We start from the raw sequence: 13,227 nt of genomic DNA on the forward strand, positions 1-13,227 counted from the left end.
CTTTGAAAACAACATGTCAAATATTTCCATAATCAAAATGTCAAAACCTGCACATATAATGAGTTTCTTCCAACATACCTATAAATCTTTATTATATCAAAACTGCTAAAATATTTTTGAAATATATTATCTAGAGGATATTAAGTGAAAAACTTTCAATTTAACACTTCATATGATTTAGTTGAAGCATTGGTGAAAAGCTTTATGAACCTCTGAAAAGCACATAAAAGACGCACAACTTGAAAATCGCTTTACCTTGTTCAGACTTATGACAATGCATTATGACAATGCCATTAAAAGGATAGATGTAAATGAGCATAATATCCGTAATGCTATGAGTGAGTTTACGTGTAACTAATATCGGTTACTTTTTCAACATAGGAATGAAAATAACGTACTTTGCAATAAATATGGCATTTGTATTACCAAAAATGTAGTCATTATCGATATATCATATCCTATTTTTCCTATATTCAAAAAACAGATTTATTTTTTGATAACTAAACTGTAAAACAAACTACCCTTTTAAATGTTAGTTAATGTTATAAATATTGTTATCAAATAAATGATTAATAAATATAAATACAGAGGTCATAAATTACATGGAACATTTACTTAACATACAGTATCAAAATTTTGTAGCATTCTGTAAACAAACCTAACGTAATAAGTCATCGCACTATTTGTTTTGTTTTTTTATGTAAATAACATGTGTTACCCAACTATGTAATCGATTATAGAAACCGATCTGCCATGGCCATGATTGATCCTAAATTGATATAATCAAATTCCTTTAGGGCGTACATTTGACTATAAAAGACATCAACACGGCGTCACAATCAAAAAATATTTCAGAGTTTTCTCGTTGTAGCATAACAGTCCAAGTAAGTTTTACGTTTCCTATTTAATTGCAACTTATTTTGTAACAGAATAATCTGTGGAATTTCAGTATTCAACCTACGACAAGGTATGTGAATTATTTAAATGTGTTCATATTTCAGACAATCTAAATCATGCTCCGGTTCGAAGTTTGCCTTCTCTTAGTAGTTGCTGTTGTATACACCATGGCTAATGAATGTTCCAAGTAAGTGTTGCTTATGTTCGTTAGTCTTTTTGTATAACATGTAATTTAGCTTTTAGATTTCACATCTTCATTATCTGCAAATAAAATATTTTTGCACAGTATATAATTGTTCCCATGACATATTATTATATCATTGCTATTTGTTACATTTTATGAATCATTACACACCTTATTTGAGAAATGAATATAGCGAAAATGAAAAAAAAATGAAATGCCAATTTTAATGAGTTCTAGTAAAAAAAATCATACCGTCGTTTACATTGACTTCAGTATGAATGTGAACATATGAACGATTTTCTTTTGGATGAAAGGATTTTTTCTCTTTCAGCTGCACATGTGGTCAAGTATGTGACTCGACCTCTGTATGTGCAGATGGTAAGTATATGTTTTTGTAAACTTTGTAAAGTACTATGTCTGAATAGAGTGGGATTGCTGGCTTCTTTAAAATTAATAATCTATTACAAATTACATTTTCTTATAATTTAAAAGTAGATATAAATGTGGTTTTGCAAAAATCTGGTAATGAAATGACAATGTCTTATTTCTTTACCTTTTTTAAAAAACAATAAAATTATGTCATGTTATCATTACAGGCTGTTTAGTGTATGACAAATTCATTAAAGTTGGCGAAGAATTAGCAGTGTATGGTAATACATGCAAATGTCAGACTGAAACAGATGAGAAAGGACGAGTCATCGTGGTAAGTTTGACTACCTTACCTTGTAGTAAAATATATACAAACTAAAGTGGCATATCTAAGTAAGTTCATCCATATTTATGTTTAAATTGTCTAAACTGATTATATCATGTTTCAAATTGTGTTTATTCAGTTTAACAAGAACATGTTAAGTTGACAATTATTATTTGATACAATACGTTAATGTAGAAGGAAAAATAAACCAAACTGAAATTTATAGGTGTAATGCATTACAAAAGACATTTATACTAAAAAAATCCAGAACTGCAACTCACATTATTTTGATAAACTTACTGTTATACCTGGGAATAGTTCTAACAACTCTCCGATTACAGAGTGTCCGATAAAGCGTTATGCGTTGTAACTATTTTATATAACAACAAAATAGTATATGGATTGCAATGTGTAATAACATCACAACTGCCACGTTTTTTCCAAAGTTTTATCATGTAAATGAGATTATAAAAAGTAACTATAAATAGATAACGTGTCCATTTGATAAAGCATTTTGTCAACTTGAAAAACAATCTGTATTTACAAATAAAACATTTACATGTTTACATTTAAATTTAAGTAACTGCAATGTCAATCTTATAGTACACAGATAGGTGTTCTATTTGTGATTTTTTTCTATTTCAGTGTACAAGTCTGGAGTTTGTAGGTGCACCAGCTGGTGACCCATGGACACTGAACCCAAACTGCAATACCAAACCTTGATAGATAATCTACGTTGTGTTCGATTGATGTGTAATATTTGCAAATAAATATTAATATGTGACACATGATAGTTTGCTTTTGCTTTATATCCTTATTCAATCTGATTATTTCATATGTATTTTATTTCTTGTAAATGGATTGTAAATAGCATTTAATGTACCAAGAAGATGAAAATTATACGAACATGTTTCCATCGGGAATCAGGTGCCTTTTATATTAAGACCATGGTATGTTTAAACACTATATCATTGTTTTCATTGTATAAATGGTAGATGTTCAAACATCTTGAAGATAACGTTCTAATCGGAAAATTAACAACACTTAATACACGTAATAACATTACTCCGTAATACTTCGATTACATGTACTTATTTGCACACTAAAACAAACTGTACGCAGAAATGGTTATTTTGTCTACTCCTTTTGACCTATAAATACAATTAATAAAAAATATAATTTTACTCACACAATTTCTCGATAATATTTAATACATTAAATATATTTTACACCATATGAATTGTATTATTTCATGTGTTGAAAGAAGCTCCTGCATCTCTTAGTCTCATTATCTTGTTGCCCCCCCCCCCCCCACACACACACACACACACTTCTATTTATTATCGTAGACACTGCATTTATAGGTTTGCAACTTTGCCACTAATTTTATTATTTCAATCTCCCCTGCTAAGTTTACAGTTATTGAGCGTTGTGCTTGTGAATAAAACTATGAATATACAATGTCTTTAACAGAAAACAGTTTATTCTCTAAGTAGTATATAGTATCTTTATTGCGTTGATTCAAAACGTACTGATAAGATTATGATATATATCTAATGAAAAATTATGGTAAATTAAATAAGAAAAAAATATAAATTTATAACAGAAAAAAAAGAGATTAAAGGAACACAAATGACATCATTATTTGTAATTTGGGATGTAAAAAACAACGTTTATTGGAATTGGAAATCGCAAAATTAGTTTCCAAATTTTTCAGAAGTTAACTTACATTTCTCACCAACTATTTAAATTACATGTTCTCCTACATATTTAGGATAGAAACGTGACTTCAGAAACGTGTTTCTTGCTTTGTATTATCAATAATTACTGAGTCTCTCCGAACTAATTGTCTCTAATAAAATTGGTACAATAGGAGTTTATGACATGAATTTAAAATACAATGAAAACCATTTAGTAAGATGTTTAATTTCAATTTAAATCATACAAACTAAAATGGGATTGAAAACTTAGTGGAAGAACTCTGATTTAACATTTATCTCGAGATTAGTTTTAATCCATTACTTCGCTGAAATGAGAAATTCAAATAATTTATAAATTAACACGAAATGGAAAATCTGGTTTGATAATTAGTTCATGGTTCTCAGTTCAATTTACATTTATTGCCTTTATCTAATTATCAATCGAATTTTCTTTAAAATTGTATGACTAACAATGTAATAATTCATTGTATTCCTTAACGACCTTTATGTTTAATATGATAACACTGAAGCACGTATATTATATAGAAGATATTTGTTTGTTTGTGTGTAAGATGAAATTTTATTTCATCGAGTGGGCTTTTAAAACAGTATTCTCACGAGTGGCGTAGCCAGAGAGAGAACACTGTTTTTAAAGGTCACAAGATGAAATAAAAAATAAAATTCAATCTTACACAACAAACAAACAAATTTTTCTTTTTGTTTTATGCTAAAAAACAAGTTATATCGAAATATCCATAATATAAACGTTAATATTAAATCTGTTTCCCCATTGAGAGCCCCATTTAGTCGGAATTTCTCATTAAAACAAGAAGTCTTGAGCTGAAAAATAAGTCCGACAATCAACGTTAAATGACGGTGACATTATCCATTTATTAAAAAGAATGATATCAATGATCGCTTGTTTCAATAATAAAAGCAACAATTCTTGTAGGCGAAAAGTCCAACTATCCATCCATATTTATGTTACTTACTGCGAATTTATTTTAGACCTGGATTTCTTTAATGTAAGCGGCAACCAAGTTGTGTATTTCACGGGAGGAAAATAATTGTGTTTGATTCAGAGGAATATCATTTGAATTTGTTAGTCATATACCTTTTTAAAAGAAAGAAAACTTATTTTGAGGATTGCAACAGACAAAAAGTAAGTATGACAGATGTGAAAACATTAAAAAAAAGCAGCTATGAAATTGGAAAACTTGGAAGCTGGCTCAGGAACGTTGTGTTGTTTACTTTTTCTTCGAGCTGATGGCTGTCATTGCTTTTCAATTTTTCATCAAGCATACGGCAGTTATTGCTCGTAGGATACTTTATTATGCCCAAATGTCATTAAGAGCAGTTTTGCATGTGGAAGGATTGTATTTTTCAGACTGTAAAAATGAAACAAAAAATTTGGCGATTGGGATATGAATGAATAGAAATTAGTTTTTCTTCTTTTTATTACTTTTGACATTTAAGTTATTTATCAATTTCAGCTTTGCTTTTTCTTTAAACAGCCTGACATTGTCAGAATTGTCAGCAAAAATAAAATTGAGGTACCACATGGGGAAATCTTAAAAAAGTAGTTTCGTCATTGAAAAGTGTGAAATTATATTTTGATAATTTTCCCTGTGAAATTATCAAACATAATATCACGGATAAATCAGTTATCCACAGAAAAGCATAAATTAAAAGTATTTATTAATCAACTATGCAATAGTAGGTGTGCATTAACACGTCAAATTTACGACCGATATAAGGCTCACCTCGACAAGCAAGTGCAAGGACATAAATCATATTAAAACGATTAATCGATATACAAATGTAACCAAGCCCATTCGCTGGCATCGAACTGGCGTATCATAATTTTACTAATTATGCTTAAACAAAATGTTGAAAATGTGGAGATGCTTTTCTTTTTCCTTTTCTTTTTTATCTGACCCAAAAACATGTATAAAATAGTTAATATGTCAAATTATCACAAACTGAAATTTACATGCAAAAAATTCTCTGGGAAGGTTTGAAAAACATACTTGAATGCATCTGATATGGGAATTTAAAGCAAAGAAAATAAAATTAATGAAAACAATGGAATAAATGGTCCAGTTGTCTATGGTATGTCTGTACGAGTCTAACTCATGTTCATTTTTCACCAGTGTATCATTCAAAAAGAAAGAATTTATGCACATTATCGTAAAAGCTTTGCAAATGATTAAGCTGTCCTATTTTCTCTAGTTAATATAAGGATCGAGTTTCTAACAAATAGTTTCCGTTGTTGAACGGTTTCCATATATTTTTGTGCATCTTATACTCACACAGGGTGATTCGTGACAGCATTTGAACTAGTCTACAAAAATTGTTATGCGCATTGCCCAAATACGACTTAACTTATAAAATCGGTACAAGTAAAAATCGGAAAAATATCATTTACCGGTACGTTATTTAACACTACGAGCAATGGTCCATTCTGTTTTGATCCGTTCAACTGTATAAATCGGCAATGGTTTTCTGAATAGTGCTTTACTATTTCATGTTCCAAAAAATAGTAACAGTGACCCAGTTTATGATAAAAATCAAATAAACTTTAGCTTCACATGTTTATAATTTGTAAAACTCTAAAATGCTCAAATCTTACTCAACGATGTTAAACAAGTTTTGAAGTTTATAACTTTAATTCTCATTTTGTACACGAGCAATAAAAATAAACTGCAATAGCAGTGAATACAAAATACTTAGAATAATTACAGGTAAACGCCTTTTAACTAATTGAAACTCTTGAATATTTGACTAGAATATTGCAATTATGATGTATACAGTTTCAAGGACCTTGCAACCACCAATTAATCAACAAAATGTTAAACATACTAACTTTGAAAAGCAAACCAAATAAATCGCATAGATCGCAAGGCATATACACATTCAAAAAATTGCAGGCTTGGTAAGATGAAGTTTAATGAATTTAAGCGATCTTCCATACCCCTAGCTACAAAAGGTATTAAGGTTAAAATTCGGAAGCACAATCCTTTTTTTCAAAATGATAATAAATGAAAAGCGTAACAAAGCGTTTTTACTTAAATCGGTATAAGATTCGCACAATAAAAATGATATTCAATTTAATTCTGAGTATATTATATATGATCTTTAAAGACTTTTTAAACGCTTCACTAGAATCTTTGTAAAAAATATGTTATGAGGCATTTTGAACTCAGTGCAGCTTCTATTTAGATAAAGATAACTTGTAATAACATATTGTTTTTACTCAGTTTGATATAAAAATATTCATAAGTTTTAAAGATTCAAAGATTCAGCCTGGCTTTCGTTTTTACAGCAAGTTTGATCGGAACGAGAAATGACAGTGCCTTCTTTATTCCCAAACAGAAACATGTGGTTGAATAAATTTTCAATAGGTTTTTATATTGTTCCGGGTTCAGTGTAACATACATTATTATTACAATTTGTTCAAAGCAACAGTAAAAATTGTTATAGAGATAGCATGTTGTTTTTTTAATTTGATTGACTGCAAATTTTATTGGACTATAAAATTGTTACTGGCTTTTTAAGGATATACCATTTGTTAAAACTGTTTTGTTACGTTAATAAAACCATAAAATGTACGAATGCTTTTAGCCTCTATTACTGCTGTTTGTTGAGTATAATTACCTCAATAGAAAAAGTACGAAAGCTTGTTTCGAAATGCTTTTAAAGAAACTCATTTTATGTGCTACACAATAAAAAATGTGCTTCAACTAATGATTTAATAAAACGTTACTGTTGTCGTTTTATATAAAAGTTAATCTAGTATGACTATTATCTTTATCTGATATGACTATTCATCTATTTATCACATGTTAATTGATATTTCAATAAAATTTTATTTAATTTATTGAAATCTTACAGCAATTAAAATAATTATATAATACGTACGTTACTATATATTTGATTACAAGAATTTTCGTTTGATTGAAAATTTAATAACAACTTGATCTAAATCACTCAATTACAGTTTCTTAGAATTGTGTACATTAGAATTAAAATTCTCCAATAAGAAATTTTTTTCAAACATTAGTCTTTTAATATTTTTAAATTGAAAAAGATTGATTGAAGTTTTATAAGAGAATTATACCTTTGAAATCAAAGCAAAATAACACTAACTCTGATATGTTTTAAGTTTCGTCAGAATGTACTTTTATTTAGAACTTCTGGTTGATAAAATGTATCATCTGTCTAATCAAGGCTGAAAATTAAAACAAAAAAACAAAAACATACTGATAAAAATGTTAACAATTTTTCAAAAACTTTAATGCACGGAAACAAATAAATATATATTTTATTACACAGGCATCAAATAAAGAAGATCAAAGCCGATTTGTTAGTATGTCATTATGACAAAATCTGAACAAAATTGATATGAAGTTATCAAATTCCCGTAGCTTATCACATGCACCTTGGTAATTACGAATGGTTCTGAAGATAAATAACGTTTTAATACAACAGCAGCATAACAATATTAATCATACAAAAAGAGAATACGTCTTCGTAATAACAGCATTTGCGGAAAGAAAACGACTGCGCATCATTTTTTTATTATATAAAATAGAACAGAACAAAAAATATTAGAAGCACAACATATAAATTTTTAGGCACGTTTTCTGTAAAACGACCACTTATAAGTTGCTGTTTTGTAGCGTACTTAAACATATATGTAAATGGCTTAAATTTCATCTGCAAAGTTAACACTTAACCATTTACTGCAGTCTTAAGAAATGAGTGAGTTCAGACAAACTTAAAGGATGCAAAGTTAAACTGGTCAGTGTCTGTCGTCGGCAAAATAATGGATTGCATCAATAAAAAAGTACTCAAATTTATATAGTCATACGATGAAAACGTTCAGTTTTTGATATATATTTATTTAAAATTGATAAACAAATGATAACATTCACCTTCAAAATTGCTTACTATCCAAGTAGACTACTTGAATACATTGTTTTTCATTTTTAAAGAACTCCGATAGTGAAATAAGTAATAGATTTTCTTCAATATGCCTTTTACTAACGTGTAATTAAAGTTTCAATACTGACAAAACGAGTTCCAAAACATCTAGAATGCAATATTTCTTTACGCGATCATTGCGCATGTCTGAAATCAAAATTTGGCGGCCATTTCAGATTGGACTAAGTAGGATTTGGGGTGAACGGGGGTATTGGGATTCAATCCGCCGATATGAAATAGATTATCAATGGAATAATGATAAACAAAAACAAATAACTGTACAAAATGCACCAGATAAGCCGTTGCTAATTTCAAACGTACTAGTTACAGGACCTTCGAGTCTATCTCTACGTACTGGTAAAGTGCATTTGTCCCCAATAATCATAAACGTTAGTCTTTCGTCATAAAACAGTTTTGTCTTCAGTATAATATTGCATTTTAACGATTTTGTTGTAAATATATACAAATATATATAATATAAACAGCAATGATGATTCTAAACAAAAACATGACTAATTAAAATACAGTTTTTTTCTAAATGCCGTGGAATATTCATTTAGACTAATGAGTATTAGATATCAAAGTGTTAAAATGAAATGAAACAAAATAGTTTAAACGTTTTATATTTTAGAGAACCATTTGATAAAAAAATACACTCATCTGCTATTTGATATTTTCGATTTCTTGTTACGAATATATAACGATAACAAATGTCTGTCATTCGAAACACATCTGGTACTAAAGCAAAATGCTACTTAAAGAGAAGATAAAACTAAATCTGATTACATGATAAAGAAATCGTCGTTTATATCATTCTTCCCTCGTTCTTTCAAAGCAAATAATGTGAATAATGTGGTGAGCGTTTTAAAGCTTAAATTGAGTCGTAAATCATTCGTGCAGTTATAGAGTTATTTCTTATTAAAACTATGTTGTTGTTTCTACAACTTTCTATCGTTTAAAAGACGCATTATCGGAGAGAATAAAGTTCTCTCTCATTTCTATATAGAAGGACCTTAGAAACAATAGCATTGCTTTAACACAAATATGCATACAGTCATGTAAATATTATATTTGTTGACATTATAACCAGATAGACAGAAATTAAATCAATCTTATTATAACATGTATATATCTTTCAAATAATGAAACAGAGAAAGTAATGTTTAAATGAAAACAATAATCGATTAAGGAATATCCAAACCCTTCACTTTTTATCAGCATAAAAGAGATGTTTTTACTAAAGAAACATCAATTGGGTCATTGACATTCTAGTTGCAAGCGACTTTGTTTAGACTTTGTAGGAGATTTATACAAATTATTAAGCTAGGACAGTACCGTTATCGTTTCTCCTTTAGCAAATATGATTATACTCTCTCATAATTTTGACCCATTTTCGTGTCAAGAATATATTATCTATTGCAATCACAGAAATGAGAATGTTTCAAAATTATTATATTGATATTCATCTAAGAATACAGAAAATTTCTACTATTTTGTAATTATTCCAAAGTCATTAGCGTATGGAAGTTTGAATCATTAACCCAAATGGGAACTTCCTTTCACATGAAATTCCTTGAGAATAAAACTAATAATTGAAATATTAGTTAACTCAATGGCTAACATTTTATCTCTTGAAATAGCAATTTGTTTTCTAGCACGACCATTAAAACTTAAAAGCTTTCTGTCGCAATAACTATTGTCATTAATTCTCGTCAAACAAAAACTAGAACAAAAACAATAAAAGTGTAACGAGGATGTTCATTTCAAACGCTTTTTGTGAACTGTACTTTTCGCTCTTTAAAAAAATCATTGAGCTATGTTTATTCAACATTTATAAAATGAAACAATGCATTGAAAGATTTTCAATAGCATAAAGATCATTCAAGTGTTTGTTTGTTTGATTGGGTTTTACGTCACACCGACACAGTATAGGTCATTTGGCGACATTCCAGCTTTACTGGCGGAAGAAGACCTCAGGTGCCTCTCCGTGCATTATTTCAGGCACAAACGGGCACCTGAGTAGAACCACCAACGTTCCATAAGCTAGCTGGATAGCTTCCTCACATGAAATAATTCAAAGTCCCTGTCGGGATTCGAACAATTCACATGCACAAATAATAGCCGACAGAGGAAAAATGTAAAGCACAAGACAATGATAGGAAATGACGTTGTTAGTGTCAAGCCAATTACGTAATGGATGAATATATTAAAATACAAATATTCAATTCGACAAGGTATATTAAAATGGCTAGCATGATCAAATAAGTAAATAGATAATACATTTTGAATAAATTGACTTTATTTCTACAGGTATAAATTAAACTTAAAATAAACTGTTCCATTATAAACATGTTGTTTTGTTTATTTTAGTTCACATATAGTTTATTATCTGTTATTATCATTATCGTTTTAACTATCTCCTAAGTAACATTTTTACAGTAAGTAAACAAAATTCTTGTGAGAAACAAGAAAAAGCGAAGAGAATATATGTTTACAACTATGTCGGTTTTCAGGACACGTTTATAAAACCGCTGACAACGCAGTTATTGTACAAACGAATATTAGAAACTATTCTTGTGAAAACAATATTATAAACTTTCAGAACAAAGAAACTTCCGTAGTAAATAATTTCTTTCAGATGTAATTTTGCAGAATTAATTTGCGACTTTCAATAAGAAAAAAGAAACCGAAGTTATATAAATTCTTATTATTTACTTCCATTTTACACGTAGTCAATACCCTGACGATAAATAAGCTTTGTGTTTAATTTGTTGCGGAATAAAATAAATAAACAAGGTACGGAATGAATGTTGCATTAAATGAAAGCAACTCTTAGTTATTTATTGCACATCCTGATTAACTACTTTTTGAAGACAAAAATTTCCCACAGACAAAATATGAGACTGACAAAGAAAATGTTAGTAATTATTCAAGACTTTGCAAGGAAGAGACACTTTATCATAGATCTAAAAGTCAATTATAAACATAGTTAATATAAGCCCACCTGCGACGCTGGACAGTCAATGGAATAATATGTTGTTGTTTTTTTTTCATATAACTAAAACTTGGATCTTGAAACATCTTATGAATGAAAGCCACATATATCTAAGAGTTCGAGTTCATGAAGACAATTTAAAAACGTCTATTAGAAATATATGCCACATCGATTCAATTAATACTATATATTTTATTGGATAAAACATTATAGACAATATGATTAAATTGACAAATATGACAATCCTACAATAGAAATATGAGTGAATTAATATAACATCAACGCATAGATAATAAACACTCTAACTACAAGCAAACGATTAGCATACACATTTATCATAAAAAATATAACATAAATGTGTTTGTTTGTTTGATTTGGTTTTACGTCACACGGACACAGTATAGGTCATATGTAAATCAGTATCAGTTTATTTCAAAAGAATGGATTTTTTCCAATCCAATCATTCTCTTTAATAATCATGTTTCTTACGTTGTGTTGGTTTATATAATCTTTCACATGTCCGGGAAATTAAAGGTACTTTGCTATAGTAACATTATGTCCATCTATGAGTAAACGGTGATTGTTCGAGAAAATTCAAAAAGAACTTTACATTTTGTCAATATTTGTTATTATTTTACAATCTATGTCACCTGACTTGAATAGTCAATGACCTACATATATATTTATTGGAACTCTTCTAACTTTACCGGTATTGTTTAATTTATAAAAAAAGAGTGGGGCAGTCATTTATTTCTTAATCAGTTTTAGTATTTTATCTTCATTTTAAGTCAGCAATCAATAATTGTTCAATGACCATCATTATACTCAATCTTTTGAAATATTTCATTAATTTTACAGTGAAAAAAGAGCATAAAGTCACCAAATATTAAGTAAACAAGTATTTCTGCTTTTTGTCCAGTACATTTAAGCAATGTCCGATATTGATAAGGTCATCGACACTGAAATCATACATAATCTGGAATTGTGTGTGGAATTGTTATTCAAATTTTCTCGCCTCCTTGTTATTACAGCTATTACAGAAAGTGCACCGCAGGCCAATGTTCGGGATAAATATGTCTGACACTGTGCCATCTTTAAAATGTAAATTAGACAATATATCTAGAAATCTGAAGATAAACTAAAAATGGTGTTGTATTTCTGTAAGAAGTTTCAAGTGATAATTATCCGGACGCATGACAACCTTGTTAGGAGTTATGCAATTAAGGAATAAATATGAAAAGTGTATACAACACTGGCATTATAACAAGGCAATTATGAAGCAAATAAATACAGATAGATTCTACTTGAGCCTAATTACACAAACGGAGAAACTGTCATATTTATTTAACCCTTCTGGTACAACGTTAAGTGCGATTCGTGAAATCTGACACGTGATCTACATACTATAATATTTTTATTTGTTTTGCGACAAAATTGAAAAGCTTGATTGCACTAGTAGATTTTCTACAAGTTAATTGATAAAGGTCGTCAAACTTTTTTTAAAATTTATCTTAATGCCATTGGTAATTTTACTGTCGATTCTTATTGCCACTGCGTTATTTAGAAAACAAAATGGCAATAAGTCCCAACAAAATAAATAATATTAAGACGTCATCAACAAGGCAGTAGGCCAACAAAATCAAGAATAGTAATTGCATCTAAATTCTTCTATTATCAGATCCTTTTGTACATTTACGAATACTTTGTTGTAAGTTTTGAGTCTTTTATACAACCTTAGTGAAAATGCCATAGAGAATTCTGAAATTGCTTT

General features: G+C 29.0%; 1 protein-coding gene across 1 annotated transcript; it reads left to right on the forward strand.

The window, feature by feature from the left end:
• Nucleotides 1-994: 994 nt before the first annotated feature.
• Nucleotides 995-2,557, forward strand: LOC132717433 (uncharacterized). The gene is made up of 4 exons (XM_060700903.1): nucleotides 995-1,084; nucleotides 1,413-1,459; nucleotides 1,678-1,784; nucleotides 2,421-2,557. The coding sequence occupies exons 1-4, from the start codon at nucleotides 1,014-1,016 to the stop codon at nucleotides 2,496-2,498; spliced, it is 303 nt and encodes a 100-aa protein (XP_060556886.1). The 5' UTR covers nucleotides 995-1,013; the 3' UTR covers nucleotides 2,499-2,557.
• The last annotated feature ends 10,670 nt before the right edge of the window (nucleotides 2,558-13,227 follow it).

This window comes from Ruditapes philippinarum, unplaced genomic scaffold (assembly GCF_026571515.1).
Source record: "Ruditapes philippinarum isolate M1 unplaced genomic scaffold, ASM2657151v2 ctg2330_1_1_1_1, whole genome shotgun sequence".
NCBI classification, from domain to species: domain Eukaryota; kingdom Metazoa; phylum Mollusca; class Bivalvia; order Venerida; family Veneridae; genus Ruditapes; species Ruditapes philippinarum.

Bases quoted from the DNA above. Each gene is read 5' to 3' on its own strand.
- LOC132717433 (XM_060700903.1), top strand. From the start codon at position 1,014: ATGCTCCGGTTCGAAGTTTGCCTTCTCTTAGTAGTTGCTGTTGTATAC. The intron at 1,085-1,412 runs GTAAGTGTTGCT...TTTCTCTTTCAG, and splicing joins ATGGCTAATGAATGTTCCAA to CTGCACATGTGGTCAAGTAT. The intron at 1,460-1,677 runs GTAAGTATATGT...TTATCATTACAG, and splicing joins GACCTCTGTATGTGCAGATG to GCTGTTTAGTGTATGACAAA.